At 35.2% G+C, this 20939-nt stretch overlaps 1 protein-coding gene across 4 annotated transcripts in view; it reads right to left on the reverse strand.

The window, feature by feature from the left end:
* Window positions 1-20939, reverse strand: part of Nipped-B (Nipped-B cohesin loading factor) — a 212886-nt gene that overhangs the window by 22455 nt on the left and 169492 nt on the right. For all 4 annotated transcript variants that reach the window (XM_081762740.1, XM_081762741.1, XM_081762738.1 and 1 more), the window contains exons 26-31: window positions 16987-17177; window positions 15499-15807; window positions 14079-14225; window positions 11226-11446; window positions 8357-8531; window positions 4948-5286 (exon numbers count right to left, since the gene is read on the reverse strand). In XM_081762740.1, coding sequence (XP_081618866.1) covers window positions 4948-5286; window positions 8357-8531; window positions 11226-11446; window positions 14079-14225; window positions 15499-15807; window positions 16987-17177 — 1382 coding nt within the window. The remainder of the gene's footprint in view (window positions 1-4947; window positions 5287-8356; window positions 8532-11225; window positions 11447-14078; window positions 14226-15498; window positions 15808-16986; window positions 17178-20939) is intronic.

Raw genomic sequence — 20939 nt, forward strand, 5'->3', positions numbered from 1 at the left:
ATGATTCAAAACATGTTTCATCGAAATGTTACGTTTTAAGTTAGGTTTTGACCAATTCGTCAGACTACTGGAGAAAATATTTTAAAATTGAACCATCATAAGATAGGAGGAAACTGCTGGAATTGAATTTTATGGAAAAAATATTTGACAACCGCTGTTATGCAGACTATATTTTCATTTTAAAAAATGTTGAATTCAAAGTCCCAAAAATGGTACACGGGATAGAATATTGTTTGCATCGAATGACAGGAAAAATGTTTTAATCACAACGCTTTTAACTAACTGTAATAACTGTGTATGTTAGAATTACATTTGATAATATATTTTAGGAGTTGACGCTGACTATATTTCAGAGCTTATATTTTTATCTATGTATAGTACTACAATTATAACATTGAATTGTTAGACTAAGCGCTATATTTTTGCTTTCAGCTCTTCTCAGCACGTTAATAAACCATTACTGAGTTCTAACGTCCCACGTTAGGACATTTAGGCTAAAGGAGACGGATGATTTAATGAAAGTAAATGATTGTGAAATTAAGGTTTAATGCCCTCCAACCGGGAATTGAACCTAGGACCGTGTGCACTAAAACCACACATGCGCTAGCCACTAGACCAGTAGGACGACTTTTATTATTATATCGAGCGGGCGGCCGACTCCAGCGAAGAGAGAGGGAGCGCAAAACATACACCTTTCAAACGATAAGCACGTCCAGTCTAGGATGGCTATGGGCTGTCATAACCTTTTGTTTCATGTTAACTTAATCTACCTTGCTAATTTTTCATCCTAGAATCACACTATCACTAGACAGACACCAATTTAATTGAATGTTAAGAAAAAAGTACTTACAAATGTTAACAAAACATTCTTATCGTTAGTACATTTTATTTATTTTTTAAGGAGAAAAAAAAAAACGGAAGTCGGAATCTGACTTCGGGTCCTTCGATTGTAAAATCAAGGCCAACCAATGAATCAAATGTTCCGTGGTAAAACTTTTTTTTTTTTTTTTTTTTTTTTTTTTTAAATCATGCAACGAATTCCAAGTTACACTTCATTCAGTTACTTTTCGTTTTACAATCACATTTCTGATCATTAATGTCAAGGTTTCATTTCAAACTTGCTCTCTTCGTTGTTTAGATAAGACTCAAATGACAAATGTTTGTTGAAAGAAGTAGTCGAAGAAAAAGAAATGTCGAAAATCGAACTATTGTATAACCCATTTCATTTTTTTTTAGAGAGTACATTCCTTTTCTTCTTTTAAAACCACATTTTTGTCTTACTACTTACGTTAAGCTAACACAACGTATTACATACGTTACTTATATTTTGTTGATGTTGTTTTGGTTTTTGTTAGGGTCGATACAAGTATTTTTAAAATTTCGAGCAAAGGAATTTTAAGCAGCGTTGCCAACTTCATACATACATTTCACATCTCCGGAACGGATTGCTATATTAAAAACTAATATAAACGGTATCATGATCTTTACATCTATTGTAAGTTATCTATGCGATTGGATGTGATATTTATTTATGCAACTTTTTGAAATAAAGCTCTTGAAAAAAAAAAATCAAATTTACAATCCCTTGTAATTTTGTATCTATTTGTTCAAAGCACGTCAAATCATACTCATAATATTCGACACTAAAGGACTGTAGACGTGCATTTCCTCGTCTGGCTCAGTTGCGTTATTACTGTTGTAGAGGCCTCCAAATTTGGATGTTTGAGATACTGTAGCGTCCTTAGTTTGGAACACAGAATAATTTATTTTTAACATGTAAATTTAAAATATGTAATAACTTGAAGTAATGCTACTAAAAAATGTAATTTTATGTTGAATTGGCAACGCTATTAATATGGTGATATTGTGTAGTAGGTAAAAATATCGTTCTGTCGATATCTGTATGGTGTAAAATTTCAATGTTTATTGTGCATTAGTTTAGAAGTTACAAAAGTGTTTCAAGATAAATGGTCCACTCTGTATATATTGGCAGCCTACAGCAGTGGCGCGAAGCATTATCGCACCCATTCCAAGTACAAGTGTTACGCTTCCAGTTCTCCTCTTCAAGTAATACTACAGCACTACTTCCTCAGATCCTGCCCCTCTTATGTTGCAGTTGCGGGATTTGCTTGTCCATATTTCCGCCATTAACTTTACGGAACGGCATTGCAAAATTTCTTCCATTTGTGCTACAACTACATCAATTTATACCATATACTAAGCTTAAAACACATTGAACTTGTTTCCTAACATTCACAATATGTTACTTAACTTTACATTGACAGTGTTAATGGACAAATCTCTAGCTGCTTCCTCATGTAAATATTACGTACAATGAGTCTAGCAATCATTACGAGAAAACACTTGCAGAACTCAATATTCAGACACGTATTCAACTTTCTCAATGAACAATAACTAAACTGTGAACGAACACAAGCTTATTTGGTAGTACAGTCTGCAACAACAGAAAATAGTATATTGTGTACTATACAAAGAGTACCGCCCCCCCCCCAAAAAAAAAAACGAAAACATAATATTAAGCGGATTACCGATATAGTTTAGATTTTTACTGGTAGGTGTCATTAGTATGGGATATCTTGCATCAATCTGCAAGTTGGCATTATTCTGTGCTGAGAAATTCGTTCGTAGTGTTGTATTGTTTGTGGTACTGCGGCAAGAATGGCAATCTTAGATTGATTGTTGAGATGGCGGACCACAACGAGCGAAGGACTTGTATTAAGTTTTGTTTCTTGCTGGGAAAAACTGCAGTTGAGACCGTTGTGATGCTTCGCCAAGCTTTTAATGATATTGCTTTGGAAAAGCAGTCTACGAGTGGTTTTCTCATTTCAAAGATGGCAACATGTCAACTGAAGATTTGACACGGCCCGGCCGTCTTTCGAATGGAAGAAATGAAGAAAACATTGGAAAAGTTAAGAGATGTCATTAATGAAGACAGTCAGAAGTGGGGTTGTCCTGGAAAATTGCCAGTCCGTTTTAACTGACGATTTGAAGACGAGACAGGTTTCCGCAAATTTGTGCCTCGCCTGCTGACAGACGAGCAGAGCGACATTCGCATGAATGTTTGTCGCGACTTGAAGACTAAACTGCACAATGACTCAAATTTTCTCCAACGAATTGCGGTTGAGGATGAGTTCTGGTGCTACAGGTACGATACTGAACCAAACCAAGCATCCTGCCAGTGGAAAACTCAAAAATTCATCACCTTCCAAAAAAGCACGTCACGTTCCATCCAATGTGATTTTTTTTTTTAAAATGGGATTGTCTACAAGGAATTTGTTCCTCAAGAACAAACAGTAAATCAGAAATTTTACTTGCTGGAGAAGTGAAATGTGGTTACTGTACAATAACGTCCAAGTCCACAAAGCCATGTCAGTGTAACAGTTCTTGGCAAAGAACAACATTGCACTTGTGCCCCATCCCCCGTACACACTCAATTTAGCTGATTTATTTTGTTCCCGCGGCTGAAGAAAAATCTGAAAGGGAAGCGATTCAATGACGTCCATGAAGTCAAAGACATTACAGAAAATCCTTGAACAGTATTGCGCCGATGTAAGTAAAAACAAATTAAGTTTCGTATTGTCGTTTCTCTATACATGTTTATCATTTTTGAGAGATATTGAAATGTGCTGGGGGGAATGTTTTGATACTATACTGTCACATAATTTTGTGCCACGTCAAGATTCTAGATTTGAAGACTGCTGGTGGAAGTCAAATATCGTTAATGTATAAACTAATATGTTAAGTACTTGGTCCTCTTGAAAACTGACATTCTTTTCCCTTAATCTCCCGTAAACCGTAACAATTCAATTACTGACACGGAAAAACTGCCTTCCAGGATGTAATCATTTGCACGTGACTTTATCCTACCACATACACATAAGCAAATTTTATCGTTATCCTCACGAAAAAGAAGTGTTTCTAAACAAAATACGATACGCGTATGCATAATTTTTGAATGCTCAAAACTTTTATGGCTTCAGTTTACGTATTAAATTAGTATTTTTGGTTTCGACCTAAGACGACAGAACTTCCAAGAAGTCGTTTTTTGAAAGGGAATTGTAAAACCTGTAAGTGAAACAGAACGTTTTGCAGGCAAAGAAATCCTATTGAAACCTTGATGTGGAAAGGTCTACGGTTGATTCATGGATTCTAGATTCTCAATCTCGTGCCCAGATGATCGATCATATTGCTTTTGTGGCATATGATGTGGAGTTTTTCTTTACTGAACGTAATCATGAGCTTCTATTAACTTCCCTCTTCGTCGTGTACCGCTTTCATCATGAACATTCGTAGATTCAGTGTATCCTTCCAATGAGGGAGAGTAGGGCGTTATGTTTCTGATTTGATTTTTAGTGAAGTTTTATAGTAAGATCTGAAAATATACCCAGCATGTGCTGTACATTTTTTTTTTTTTTAATTCTTTGTTAAAAATATCGGGGTTGACTTGGATTTACAAATACACAGTAATTAAAAGCACGTATAGAAGAAAAAGCAAAGAGACGAGTAAAGATCAAATCTAATGCTAATTAAGATCACAACACCAAAAAACGCAATTCGTGTTAAATTTCGAGGCTAGCATTATTTGCTTTCTTGTCTTGTACGACTTCAGTGTATGCGAAGAAACCGCATCATTTTAAAGATTCGTGTGAACGAATGTGAGTTTTGCAATCTAATCTCTTTGTCCCAGAAGATCTACTGTTCACATTTTATGCCGCTAATTTATCCCTCACCCCTTTTTCGTAATTAAATTAGAACATTTCTCCTCAAATGAAGTAATATGTCGTACTTCATACTCCACATTATTATAGGTGCCAACAAAAAGTTTTCCCGCAACTGTTCACGCGTTTCAATTACTCATTACTATCACATTAAACAAAATCGACTCTTCTCTTCATAGTGGTAGAAATATTTACACTCAATATTCACCTTGTAATCTCCTGTCTGTACCGCATGCCTTCCTCTTTGAATGTTCCCCGTTGCACTACTCTCATGTAAAGCTAATGTCCTTTCTAATTTTCCTGGACTCACTTGAGTACTGTCCACACTAACACTCTCTTGTGAATTGTCTTTAAGGCTTGATTTGTCTCCTTCTGAGGAGTCCTTAATTCCATCAGGTTTTGGACCTTGTCCACCACCTTCTTCTCCACCAGCTCCAGGTTGAGTTGGACCACTACCCTGATTTGGCTTCGCCGACGATTTGGAACCTGGCAAGTCGTCATCGTCGTCGGGATCGTCAGGATCAAATTTCAGCATCAACTGCTTGAACTAGAAGGGAAAATAATGAATTAACATTAGCACACGTAATGTTAACAACTATCTTTTATCTATATCTAGTTCACAATTTGACTCGTGTATGAATACAAACGCATACAGCTTACATATTTCCTCCATACATTAGCTTTGACTGATTTACAAAATCTACACATAATCACAGTGTAAAGAAATAGAACAAAATTTACTATCGTAAAATCACTTAAAAAAACAGATTGCCCATTTGTAAGAATCATGACTCTGCTTTGGGCTGTGATGAAAGAATGCGTGCTAACGATTCGGTTAGTTTAGTTGCAGTTACCTGTGCTCATGTTTTTGACAGTACGATTTTTTTAAACATAAAAATGATCTACATATGTATTTGTTGTGAAAACATTCCGAAAAGACAAGTTTTAGACAATGTCGTTTCTCCCTCAGGAGAAAGAAAAAATCATATCCATCAAGAATCACAATCGATCATTTTTTCCTACGCTCTGACGACGAGATGAGTCTCACAAGCTCGAAAGTGTATATTTGGTCTTCTCAAAGCGCTTTTGTCCGTAATTGTACCTTTTATTCTATCTCGATTTACGTAACACATGTAAGCGTAACACTTCACAACTATTTTTCTTTCTCTAGTTTCCTTTTCTTTCTTTCCTCCTATTTCTTCCTCTCTCAATCTGATAAAACATTTATCGAAACCGCTTAGTGTATTTTTTGATTTTGTGTGTGATAAATGTCTACTATATTCTGCTAAATAATTCATTATCTATGCCCGCATTAGGATTCTTTTGTTCCAGCCCGATATAGGAGTAAAAGGTTTGAATACATTTTGAAAATGACGATACTAAATTACTCTGTAAGTCATCAACATTTCGCTTTTATCACGTTCGGAGTAGCTCTCGGTGAGGACGGTATATACTGTGGTGCAGATTCAATTTTAAAATAAAAATAAATAAATAAAAACTAGTACTAATTTTCAGCATTAAATTAAGATAGCATATGCCTATGATTACACAAAGTAATCTATGAATACAAAACTATTACTACTTTCCTTAAAAATTGTCTACTGAACACTATCTCCACTAAAAGAAAAACAACAACCCAAACTTTCGAATCTGATAGTCTGGAATCTAGTCCTAATCTCTCACGGTTACACAGATTGAAGTTACAAGTCACCTATTATAATTTCTAATCATTAACATGCCCTTATACTATACTCTCCAATGCACGAACACCATTTTATAAATCTTATTATTGTAAACTGAAGTGAAATCTAGAAGAAAGGAAAAAGGTTATCTTTTTCATAACATAGTAAAACCTTTCACTGTGAATACTTGTTATTTACAGAATGACAAATACTTTCATGATCCATTTTCGTGCTTGAGGCACTGAACACAAATCAAGACAAAATAAGAAGAGAAACAGAGAGAACTAACACAAGAACATGGTCCTAGATAATGCAAGTACTGTACTACACAAAAATGAGAGAGAGAGAGAGAGAGAGCAAGCATTCTCTACTTTGCATATAGTATATTTTGTAACAGGTGTACATTATCACTTGGTGAAGTTATGTTTATATAAAATTCATCCAATCTGCATTCAGTTCTGTAAAGTTCAAATTCTTCTACATATGTCCGAATTGGCAGAACTTGATTGGTCAGTTGGTTGACGTTTAGCGACACTGCCACCACCAGGGATATATGAAATGTGGACCTACCGTTTAAGGTGGAATCTGAATAATCTTAATGCGTTCACACTTCAAAGCTACAAACCATGAATCGAATCCAGGACCGCATGCACCAAAGGCGCGCGCACCAGACACTAGATAAGAGTAAGGCGCCAGATTTGCATTCTGCATTATTCTTCCAGCTTTTCTGTTTCCAAAGCTGAGATACCATTAGCTTGAGCTAACAGTTCCAACGCTGACCTCATTTATCCCATGGTTATTCTTGTGAATGAGCAACAGGTTATATTTAATTAATGTCCGTGCTTTCGTAAGAAACGTGCTATTTAACGTAATTTCTGACGCAGCTTGAAGAACAAATAATAGGGATAAATCCATAGGAAAATACGGAAAAGCAAGGAAACACAACATTCCTTACTACTACGTTCTACATATGTTCTCAGTACAACCTCGTGACCCATTAGCCTCATGATACCATTAACTAACGGTAACATGTCAACCTCATGCACTACGATTTTTTTTCTCTGCAATTACCAGCACTAAATTCTCTTAAAAGTCAACAAGAAGTTGCTATTTTTCTTCGATTTTTACATTTAAATACGTCTTTTAACCTTCTTGAGTACTACTTAAGCTGCTACTTTGAACATTCTCTCCAAAAGGTTTGATTTCCGGTAGGAGCTCATGTGGTAAGGACCACACGTTACGCTGTAGGTCTATGTCTCATACAGCCTCGCTGCTGAAAGGGACGCTAAACTCAAAATAAAGTAAAATAAATGTTTCGCTCTGAGGAATAAGGTTTTCATTCCCATTTAACATTCTCTTCTCGACTTGTATTTGTATACATCAAAGGTAAGACATGTACACTTTAGAAAGGATCCTCAGGGTGTGAACGGAGCTTGAACTCACTAGTTTCAATACCTTACGATTACATTGGATGCGTAACTGCAACAAACAGAAATCATTTTGTATTCCTGTTAATTTATGAAAATTCCCGTATTGTGCAAGTAGCCTCTCTTGCTGCTTTTTCTTAGGTAGGCGCTGGAAGTCGGAGGCTGCGGTGAGTCAGTGGTAGAGAGTTCACGTCTGGTGCGTGGGGTCCCTTGTTGAATACCACTCGTGCCAAGTGGAGTTTGTAATGGGCAAACACTGTGTGCGTGGGTTTTCTTCGGGTTCTCCCGTTTCCTCCTACCATTTTATTCATTAGCCTATTCCTACACAAGTTACTAGTATCATCTAGTTGAACAGCGGGAAACCTGCATCATCCATATATCTTAGCATGTACTATTTTGAATATAATAGTATAAACTTCATCCGTAAGATGAGTAGCTGTATACGAAAACTAAGATCTATACAGTCGTCAATAATTAATAAAAGACAAGATTGAGTGATTATACTTACATCTAAGTATTGATCTATTAGTGCCTTTTTCGCATTTGCATCCAGAGCACCTGATGGTGTACCTTCTTTCAGTTTTAGGAGAGTTGCTTTTGGGGTAAAATTAGAATTGGATCGCCGATTCACAGCCTTTTCATATACTTTTGCGGACTCTGATGGGGAGTAGTGTGTTATTTTCCTATTGGAAAAAAAAATATATGTATACATTAGTACATAAAAATATAAATGACCTTAAAATATTTTTAACACCATACGGTTGACGGATGAAATGATCTCATAAGGGCGCAGCTTGATGATTTAGAGAAAATTAATAGTAGTAAAATAAATTTATTATCTATCTAAAATTTACGACAAAAATGTGTGCTAAATTCTAAGCGTCAGGTGTGGTTATGTGAATTTGTAAACACATAAGACAGAATGGATAATATTACGAATTGTAAAGATTTATTTTTAAAAAAAAAAATTGACATCAAGTCTCACTTAAATGTCGCATTTCTTTCCAAACACCTATAATGTAGATACATTCATGGAAAAATTAATGGCAACTCAATTTTATGTGTTTAGAAGAATTCATAAGAAGTTTCTGCGTAAATAAGCATAAACATATAACAATATATATATATACACACACATCAATTTATAAGAAAATTTTTATCCGAAATGTAAATCTAGTTACAGAAGTTCTTTATGTCTGCAACAACGCAAGATATTTAACAAAATGTGACGTACATTGTTAACTAAGTGAAATTGAGGTACATACCAAAATTACATTGGCTTAAGCTACTACTTGATTCCAGAGGATTATTTGCTTTAAGCAACTTTATAAATAAAATTGATTCATTTATATCAAATTTTGCAATGAATTATCTGAAGTAAAAATAAATATAAAAAGTTTGTTTTTTTACTAATATTATAATATAACGAGAGATTTATCTCCATACAAATGACACCATAAAACGTCTATATTGTCTAATGTTTGTAAGTTTTTTAAAGTATTTGCACCTTCTGTTTCTCGCAAAAATTTGCAAAATATCATCTCTCTATGACATACGGTTCTCGAGACATGGCTCGTTAAATCTCACGAAATTTGAATATTTTTGGCGAATATCTGGGGAACGGTGGCCAGTTGCCAGTAGATAGTTGTCCAGTGGCCACCGATTACTATTTGGTACCAAAATGTTCACCATCCTCTTAGGTATTGACCAACATCCATATGATCTCTCTAATGACTTACGGTTCCCGAGATATGGCTTCTTAAATCTCCCGCAATCGGAACTATTTTTTAGCCAATATGTCGGGAACGGTAAGTCATAGATAGATTATGTTGGTGTTGATCAATATCTAAGTGAATGGTAAACATTTTGGTGCCGATATTAACTGGTGGCCACTGGCCAAATCAATGGACAGTTGCCCAGTGGCCACCGGTTACTATATGGTACCAAAATGTTCACCATCTTCTTAGGTATTGATCAACATTAATATCATCTCTCTATAACCTATGGTTCCAGGAATATGGCTCCTTAAATCTCCGGAAATCGGCCATTTTTTTGGCCAATATCTCGGGAATGGTAAGAGTGACACGAAAAATTCCATCACTTTGTCAGCTATCGAATAGAGGGTTGAAAATTGAAAAAATCGCAAATAACAGACAGACATAGATACACATAGACACACACGGACATACAGAATTCAGTAGCAAACAACGAAGAATTTCGTTGATAACAAACACATGATACAAAGAGTTGGTCTGTTAACTATCTAAATGCACAATTACATACAGAAGTTAGTGCATCTAAGAAAACATATACAACAGTGAAAGTATCAGTTACACTTTCATTTTCTTCAGTACATTGTTTGTATACAGCAGTAACTGTATATTGTTTGGTGTAATTATCTTTAGACAATAAGCAGGAAAGGACAAAAAACACAGAAATCTCCATTCAACCATCCTACTGTGAACCATCCATACCTTAATTCCTTATGTTATTTTCACATGTGGAAGTAGCAATGCCACGAAAATGTAGGTGATTTCGTTAAAATATAGGAAATATAAGAGTTTATAGGAAGAGACGCAAATATATAGGAAAAATAGGAAATATAGGAGCATTGGAAAGCTTTAATGCACAAAATACAAAATTATTCTTAAGGTGAGTATACCATTGTCAGGAAGAGATTTATTCAATGGTGAATCCTTTATTTTTCAAGATTCTTTCACTTGCCACCGTACCAGAGTTATAAAGAATTTCGCGTTATTTTCATGTCATGTTACTGCATCTCCTTGGTCTGGTAATTTGACGGACTTAAACCCAGTCGAAAACTTATGGAATATTTTGTAGAATACGGTTCGAACAAGAAAGACTACAGCAAGAAGTGAGCTGAAACAATACACGACGACTGAAATACTGCACTTAATCAAAGACATTGAAGAACTTCGTGCAGAAACGACGCAATGCCCCAAGTTACTAATCGTGTGAACACCCAATCAACTATTAGCTTACGGCAAAGTTATTTCGGAACATACCTAAATTACACTTAAGATATACGTCACGTTTTGTTAAATATTATCCATTGTTGCAGTTTAAGAAATTCTGGTAACTTAGTTTGTATTTTGCATAAAATTTCCTGTAAATTGAAGTATATATCATCGTGTGTTTATGTATATTCATGTAGAAAGTTCTTTTGAATCCTTCTAAATGTATACAAAAACATGGAGCTGCTATTAATTTTCACATAACTATACTTTGATCGGTGTAGGAACTTCACTTCGGTCATTTTAAAAAGAACGTAGTAAGTCGCTACTGGACATTCAGATTACAGCACAATGTATCTTGATCCTCTTATTTTGGGTAGACTGCAGTACACAAATACTTACGCATCGCTTATTCCATATAATTCCTTCAAATGCTGTTTAAGCACCAAAAGTAACAAACACCCCTGAGAAGCAGTAATACATTCTTCTAAAACACTTGTGTCTTCAGGAACCCGATTAAATAAAGATTCCTCGTCTTCATCCTCTTCTTCATCGTACACGATCTCTGGAGCTCCTGTCTCTGGATTAATTCTAGTTTCATGATTTGGTGGTGGAAGCAGAGCCTAGAAAAACAGAAGGGAAGTTTTATTTACTTACTCTCACACATTCTTTTCATTCAAACATAAGTAACTTCAAGATTCCCGAATTTCTTATTTTCTTCCTATCTCAAACTTCTTCATGTTAAGGGTTATACCTTATCTCGTATTTAAATCTTACTATTGCACTGATATTTTTCTAGGTAGAGGGCATTACACAAAGTGGAAAAAAACTCATAGGAAAAGAATTTCATAACAGAATAATAGCAAGTGTAACCAACATTTCATTTTTCTACCATTCAAAAGAAATATATACGCAAAGCAATAATTTGATTTATTTATCTCCACATCCAATTTTTACGTTCAGTAAGTTAAAAGGAAACTGGATCTGTTTTCTTAATCGAACCTGAAATCCACAACTCTTAAGATGTAAAGATACGCCAGTTCCCTTAATCACTTTTACGATTAGTCTGGACGACATATCACTAACTAATGGGAAAGTTCATTCGTTGTTACAATTATCTGCTGCTACTCGTCCAAGTAAAAAAGGATATTATTTTCAAAATCTTATCTTTAAGTTAAATTTATCTTTAACAAGGTCTTTACATAAAGTTTAACAAGGTCTTTATATAAAGTTTAATTACTTCTGAAGTATAATTGACCTCCATTTCGTTTCCCGTAATACTGACAGCATGAAAATGCGCATAGGTACGTAGTATTAAGCTAGATAAGTATGGTATTCTCACTTCAAGACGTCGACGATCTCAATTCAGACTTTTTCACTAGGAAGAAATTGTAACAATAACTTCAACTAAAACTACATTTTATATTCTTGTTAGAAAAGTGTCTCTGGCCTTAACTACATTAAGAATTGTACCAGAAGATGTGTACTTTCCTATAATTTTTGTAAAATATATTACATCCAAACACTGCATTCAGTGAATACTGTTAAATCCGTTGTTATCGATCTATTACGAAAAACTGAACTTTAAGCAAAGTTCAACAGAACGTGTTACAATACTTCAGAAGTTCTTCTGGAAATGCGTGGGCTAGAAGAAAAATTCTCGGCCTTGCACAGAGATGGCGTTGATATCAATAAAATTTTGCTTTTGTTATGTTGGTATATGTTTCTTAATACCGTAAGTTAAATCTTTCAGTTTTACGTCTCACGGTTATGCCGGTTAGGCTAAAGGAGACAATGATGATCAGAAATGAATGAAATGGTGGAATGAAGAAAATGGGAGGAAACGCGAGAACCTCCGAAAAACCACGTGCACGGTGTTTGTCCACCACAATTTTCACACAGTGCAAGCTGGGATCTAACCAGGGACCCCAAGCACCGGAAGTGAACGCTCTACCACTCAGCCACCGCGCCCTCATTACGTATCAACTTCATCTATCAGATAGTTTTGTTTATACGGTTAGTTTCGTTCGAATGGATAAACTGGAATATAGTGCCGTCATACAATTCTTCGTTTTGGACGGTTTACAGCCAACGGATTCATCCAAATTTGGTGAAGACTTATACGAAGTCTGCTCCTTCATTTTCAACAGTAAAGAAATGGATGGGTGAATTGAAACGTGCCCTATCTCTCTTAAAGATGATCCACATGAAGGACATCCCAAAAGTGAACCCGGATGGAAACATCGAGAATGTGCACATATGGTACTAGAAGATCGGCAAAGATGTATGAAATAGCTGATGCCATAGGCATGTCAGAACAAAGAGTACGGTACATTGTACACCACAAATTAAATATGACAAAAGCTTTGTGCAAGACGGGTGCCGCATTTAATGAATGTTGAGTGAAAACAGACTTCTTAGCAACGTTTAAATTATTTAAAAAAGAATCTAGCTGATTTTGTGCACCCACTTGTTACTGTGGATAAGACATAGGTTCACAATTACATGTCAAAAAAGAAACCGCAATCAAAGCAGTAGGTGGATGCCGATAGCCCTTCAAAAAACCGATTTTATGTTCCGGAAAGCTGGCCAAGTTTTCTAGGATGCACAAGGAGTCTTCTTATTCATTACGCTGCAAAAGATAAAAAAGTAACTGTTAAACACTACTCTAGTCTTCCGGACTAATTGATTCAATGAATGAATGAATAAAGAAAGAAGAAGCCTGGATTACTAAAGAAAGAAAGAGAAAAAAAAAACATCAGGAGATGACAAGGTGCTCTGACAATGAGAAAACTGGGCATTTGGAGTACGAATTGCTGCAATATTCACCCACTTACCTCATTTCGCACCTTCTCATTTCCACTTATTCCCACCTATAAAGAAAACTTTGGCTGAAAAACGTTTTCAGTCAATTAGGAAGTTATGGGAGCCGTAGATGAGTATATTCAGACCTTGCAGAATCGCACTTCACGAATGAAATTTACTCACTGGATAAACGTTGAACAAAATGCATTGACCTAAAAGATGACTACACAAAACAGTACGTCCATTTTTAGAGTAAAAACCAGTCTTTCACTGCCAGGCCGAGAACTTTTTACCTTACTCGCGTAAAATACGATTATCATCATAAAATTTCGGAATTTCTGATCAAAACTGATAATCTTTTACAATCGTACATGCCAAACACAGTGGTCACTTCCGAAACGATTCATCAACCACACACAGACGTTTATCAAACCAAGAACCACAACTTACCTCTCTAAAGGACTGCAGGAGATTCGTACCGGAAACCGATATCATGATATCGATGTGGTGAATAATGAACAGGGGCTCATCTTGTACTTGGTATGGAAAATAAGCTAAGTTGTCTGCCAGGTACAACATTTGTGACAGCGTCGTCTTCTGCAAAACCAGGCAAAGAAAAGGATTTCATTGCTTATCTCAAGCATATTAACATTTTAATTATATCACAAGTCTTTAAAAATAAGCCATCATTCTACGAAATTAGTTACAAAGTTTTCTAGAATAATTGCAAACAACAGATCAAAATAGGTGTAAACATAATTGTAATATTTTACTTCTCTATATTAACAGAAAAATCCTCTCTATTTCGGAGACTTCAAACGTGTACAGTAATACACAACAATTATAGCAGATTATTAATCGTTACAATTTCTGTCATAAATGTCTTGTAACATAAATAATATTGGTTTAAGTTTTTATAGAAACTACACTTGTTCGGAACACGGTGAAGACTTCATTTATTTTACAATCGTTAAACCGTTACGTATGCTCAGATAGTCCACAAATGAAATTAGCACTACAACCGGTGCCCATTAAGTTCACGGAGACAAAACTTATGATAGCCATTAATATTTCATCTTAAACAATTCCATACTTAAAACTTTACGATGAAATGCTTATCACTTCTATTTCACTATCATGCTACTATTAATGCGTACGTTGATGATTATCAATATCAAGAATTTACACATAGTGTATTACACACTAACTTAGTTTACTTCATAAAACAAGAAAAAAATAGAATGAAACGAAATAGCTTGTGTCAAAACATTCCTTGGAAGATGAATAAAATTACCCAGACACTCAAGTACTGTCAAAATCCTTTACACTAATCTAGCTTTTCAAAAATCACACAGAACTACGTGTTAAGTTAAAATTTACCATTTGTATTATATTGCAGTATTAAAGAAAGGTGACAAATCCAGTAGTTGCACTGGAAGGGACTCCATCTTTGATCTTCCGTTTGGCGAACGAATGCTTCGCCACTGAAGAAGTTATCGGAGTCACGATCAATTTTCTGTTTTTGCTTCTTTCTTCAAAGTGGAATTAACTTCAAACATAATTTTACGGTATACCCTTCCAATGAATGAGTTAGAACCAGATATCATGTTATAATTAAAGTTAAAATTTAAATATATGAGCTTAAAATTTAGGAATTTAGAACTAGCTTAATCGGAATAACAGGAATTTAGTCACCTTAATTATTTTCCTCCCACCCAACAACCACAACATGCCATATACACGTAAATCAACATAGAGAACAAAAGGAATGAAAAATGAAATTTTGCCTGTTATATATATAGAAAGGAAAAGTTTGAATTCTTTTAAGATTCAAATAACAGAATTTCGCTGAATTGGGAAATTAACTTACCCCTTGTTCGTCAAACTGCTTCAGAATAGACAATGCAATAGCCCTTCTTTGTTGTTTCGTGTTTCGAAGGATGGAATATAAAAAGCCATTTAATGCAGACGGATATTCGCCTTCCTTTGTTTTAAAGCCTCTCACTATGCCATCACCCTGTAGAATTTTTTGCAGTTTATATGAAAGACGGATACCATACTGTGACTTCATATGAATAAAACCTGGATATTTCTTCTCAATATCCTGCAGCTGTCTATCAGCACTGTGACTCACCACTTGCTCAGCATCAGTACTCATACATATCAAGTAGGGTACAATCTATAAAACAAAATACACAAATAATATTTAATATTTAGCACTCTACTCCATATTTCTCATAAGCATTATTATTATTTAAAGTAAGTTAACACGAGACGAGTAAATTAGTAACTTAAGTGGTTACCACTTTCCATAACCTTCCTGGAAATTCCTGGTGGGAGTGTATGTGGTTCGAATCTCGAGCTCTACTTCAAATTAAAAAAAAAAAAAATCAACCGAAATTATTTTTATTCCTGGAGTCTTGATTTACGGACAATTAGAAAATTTGAAGAAAAACATTTACCTTAATGCGCTTTAGCCCTATACATCAACTGAGTCCGCTTAGACTTGGAACCTAATTTACGACCACGCATACCAAACGTGTATATGTTAACTGTCAACATCTCTCTTCCAGCTTTATAGATTTTCAATTTATTTATTTTTAAGTTTGCCTGCTGTTCTTCAAGCTTCCAGACATAGTAAGACGTAAAGCATACATTATAAAATTAAAGCTCCAACATGGGTTATTCCATGTAATTTTATTCCTGAGTGTCCACCTCACCAACTCCAATTTTCACGAGACCTGGTATATAGCAACTACAGGAAATACAGGAATTCGTATCTTTAATTTTTCCGATATTACCTCTACTTAATATTTTACAATCTCCGAAAGGTTACTGTGCTCAAAGGTTTTGTGAGCGATGCGGCGAAAGAAAAGAACGACATGCCTGATTTCAATTAAATAATACAAGGCCGTGAATGGAGCTAAAGATTTGAAATTCACCTTACTTACTGGAAATTTGATATGAATTTTGAAAATATAGGGGAAAAAAAAGACCGATTCCTGTAGGATTTTCAAAGCCGATCAGCACTAGGGATGGTATCGATGGATACTGGTTCAAGTAGATGGATGTTCTATGTTCCACACCACACCATAAATTTGTCTGAAGCAACCTGTTTAGAAGTGTCCGTACAGTGTAGTTACTGTCACTCTAATACGTATGATTCTAACAGTTAACTTCCCTACTGCCATGAAAAAGTTGGCCGTATCACTGAACAAAATGCTCTTCAGAAACGAGACTCCGTTCACACTGTTTCAAAGCCCTAATGCAGCACTTCTTACGTTTTATAGTGTCGTCCTCCGAAAATTTCTCTTTCTGTATGTTAAAAATAAAAGCAAAAGTACGTGAAGACATTTACCTGAACAGGATGGACCAATCCTTGTTGCAAGATGAGCTGAATCACGCGAAGCGCTGCATGCCGTACAGTTATACTTGGGTGGAGAAACGACTCCAATATTTCTTTCAGGTACAACTGTATAACTGTACTTGCCATTCCTGATGAAACATCTCCCATTTCTTTTAGATTTTCTTGCTTTGATAGCTTGGCCCCTAAATTAAACACATTTTGAATTAGATATATGTAAATAACAACTTGTAGTATACTACAAGTTAATATAAAGAAGAAAAGAACACCAAAATGGAACTCACTGCAATTGCATAAATTTATGATCAGTCTTTGCCATTACAACTAATTTCTTACTAGTCAACACTTAGAACAAGCACATGTAAATCTTTAAAACAAGCATGAAAAACACATTTTGCTAGTTTTGTTCTCATAGCAAAGCGACACGTCTTTAATTCTTATGAATGTAGCAAGAATTCGTTTTATATATATATATATATATAAAGGAAGGTGAATATCTAAGATTATCCTTCACTTTAAAATATGTATGAAACACACAATCTGGTTAAAACGAACCTTAAATTCGTTTTAACTCACTTTCATAGATTTCCTCTGAAGAAATTTATTTTATCAACAGCTGCTAAATGAACTTACATAGCAAACAGCGTCCGTCTTTAAATAATAAATAAATAAATAAAAATAAAAAAAAAAATAAAAGATCTTTCATTTACAGAAAACTGATATAATCCATTGCCCATGGTTATACAGGTCATGGTTAAAAAAAACTCTCTTTCAGAAGTTCTCTACTCTTACTCATAAGCAGCACTATCAGATAACTGTATATTCATCGTCTATTGCACTGCTTACAAGCTCTGTGTTAGAAGAAATTAGCTAAGGGTGTGAGCATCGAGTTGAAAAAAAATATTAAAATAAAATAAAATGCTGTAGTTTTAAGTCTTTTGGACATGACTGGATATATTAAATGTATAATATAATGTGTATATATATTGTTGTATCTTACACGTGCCTCGTATCTGTAAATAAAGCAACGTGCATCTTTACTACCACTACAAGAAAGCAGACGATGGATACTATCGTTACCGACAACAAACAAACAAACAAACAAACACAAACACAAACACACACACACACACACACACCAAAAAAACCTAGCGCCCCCACTACCCAAAAAAAAAGGTATGAAAAACGACACAAGACCTCCAATGGCATCAGTTTCAACTGGTCACTCCTCTCTCTTACAAGTAAAGAGTCCAAATGGATGAATCGAGTTGCGGGATGAGACATAGTGCGCCTGATAGAGGATGTGAAAATATGTGTACGTGCTGAGCGCCATAAGAAACGGTGGGGGAGGGAGTCAAAGTTGGTGGGGAAAGACTATGTTATGTTATTGAAATAAACTATTGAATCATAAAAGTAGTGAAAGATAGACAGCGCAAATGGTGGTAGTTTCACATATTGGCAAAAGAAGAATGGGTAGAGTAGATCACGAACCTCCACCGCCATCTTGAAATCTTCCATATATTTCTTGAAATGGAAAGGTAGTCATGTGATATATCAATTTGGGTCAGCATGTTCTCAAAAAGTCAATTATGAACTTCAGAGATCGTTATCTGTACTTATTTGGAAGATTTAGATCATTTTTTTTAGTTATTTACGAAAATCTAGGAGACTGATACTCGTACGTTGAAAGTTTGGACTATCACGAAAACACATGTAAGTTAAACATATCTACAAGCCAGGAAAACTAACAATGAAATTTAATATCCAAATTTTATACAATTACATTATTATTTATAACATTACTTCCAATTTGCTTCATTTAGTGCCAAAGAGAACTGTTCCGGTCTGGAAGAACCGCTTCCGCTTTTTATTTTTATTTTTATTTATTTATCTTTTGCGCTTTTGGTGGAAAACAATGTGCAGTTTATATAGCTACCTTTTGTTAAATGACATTCTTACTAATATAGACCATACCACAAAAATCTGATATATTGGAATGCAATTATTACGTACTGTACGTAAACCATTATTTTTTCACCGCTTGCTATATTTTTCACTCATCTTTCTTTGTCCATCTTCGTAAGCAATAGTAACGTGGGGCTAACGTAGTGTGTGATATCTGGATAAAAAGTGGACTACTGCAGTCGAATACAGCAATGAAGTTGTAGCGGAAAATATCAGTTATCCTGTGAGGTGGCTTTCTCGAGTGACTATCGTGTCGCATTATGTTTGATCGGTTTGTTTGAAATATGAAGCCTTCGATTATTATGACAATGTTGGTTCGCGAGTTCAGAACTTGTAATGATGATCCATTTGAAAGAATTAGAAATTGTTGGAAGGAAACGGAAGTGCAGTAAAAGAGATACAAACATTGGTAAACGATGACAACTTAGAACCGGATAAAGATGGTGATGATGATGTTAATACCGATAATAATTTAGAACAGCAAGATGCTTCTAAATAAAAATCATCCATTAGATCCCGAATTTACATCTCATGCAGTGGACTGAGGATGCATGTGCTTCTGTGCGTCCAAAAACATTGCTGGCTGTGCATGAGGAGTGGAAGAGCCGTGCGGTACACACCATTGTTGCACAGGGTAGTCATTTCTGACACGTGTTGTGATGGTATTCAAAGGAATAAAACAAGCCATAATTCATCAACGGTTAGATATATGATAAAGTAGACAGCAACATTGCATTCCTGATCAAAACACAGTCTTAATACATGTGCCGCATGACTACTTTTCCAGTTCAAAAATATCACAGATTTCAAAATGGTGGATTATAAGGTGGCGGCGGAGGTTCATGATCTACTCTGCCCATTCTTCTTTTGCAAATATGTGAAACTACCGCAGTTTGCATTGCCTATCTTTCACTATTTTTACGATTCAACAGTTTATTTGATGTATGTCTATAACATAGTATAACCCTCCCCCTCCGTTTCCTATGCCGCTCAGCCGCTATAACTTTGCACAAACACATATTTTCCCATTCTTTATCAGGCGCATTACGTCTCATCCCGCAACTCGATTCATCCATTTGGACCCTTTACTTGTTAGCTTGCCTAAAGCTCCAAGATACTGCCTAGCTTGCCTAGAGCTCTGAGGTTCTTTACTCATTTAAGCTTGTCTCGAGCTCTGTGGGTACTGAACCACACCCTCCTTGCTTGCTTAAGGCACTAAAAGTTCCTAACGACAACTTCTTAACTTGGCTAGAGCTCTTAGAGTATCCTTTCCTTTGCTGCCTGAGCTTTAAGACCATCCATTTACGAACTAACCTTTAAAAAATATTGGTTTGATCTCCAGATCATAGTTATAGTAATTTGTTCTATATTTATATATAACTAAATTTTGATAATAAAAGATTGAAAAAAAAAAAAAAAGTCCAAAATCCCGTGTGCTAACTGCTCTACCTACTGCCCTAGCAATGTACTTTTCGCAAGTTTTACAAAACTTAATGTTCATTTTTTTCCTACATTGGCGAAGACTCAACATAGATAATTCTGTTCATTTTCTTAGCTTCAGATATCAGCTTCAAAACGATGTTTTTAGAAGTTGTATTACATACAGAGTGAAATGTTGGAACGAGGCTGACATTAGCCCGAACTCAGAAAATTAAATACTGTACGTCTAGAACTAATAAATTTCCAAGTTTAGACTATATAGAGTAAGCCACATTTATTTGAACATTTCTCTTAAGGTCAAAAAACAGAACTGTATAGATTATTATCTGCCGTGTCAGACGAGGGACGAAGTTAATAATCGAGAGATGAATGCGCACTCATAAAATTTTAAACTTATTCATGTCGTCTTAAGATAAGTTTTCTGCTATTTATTATACCATTATTCTACTGCATATATTTAAAAGTTCTAGGATTTCTTTACGCATATTCTTCCATAACATTAAATGGAGTGCTTTCGCATGAACGGAGTTTACCCCAAAATT

Source organism: Thermobia domestica, chromosome 6, assembly GCF_964235325.1.
Source record: "Thermobia domestica chromosome 6, izTheDome1.hap1.1, whole genome shotgun sequence".
Classification (NCBI taxonomy): Eukaryota; Metazoa; Arthropoda; class Insecta; order Zygentoma; family Lepismatidae; genus Thermobia; species Thermobia domestica.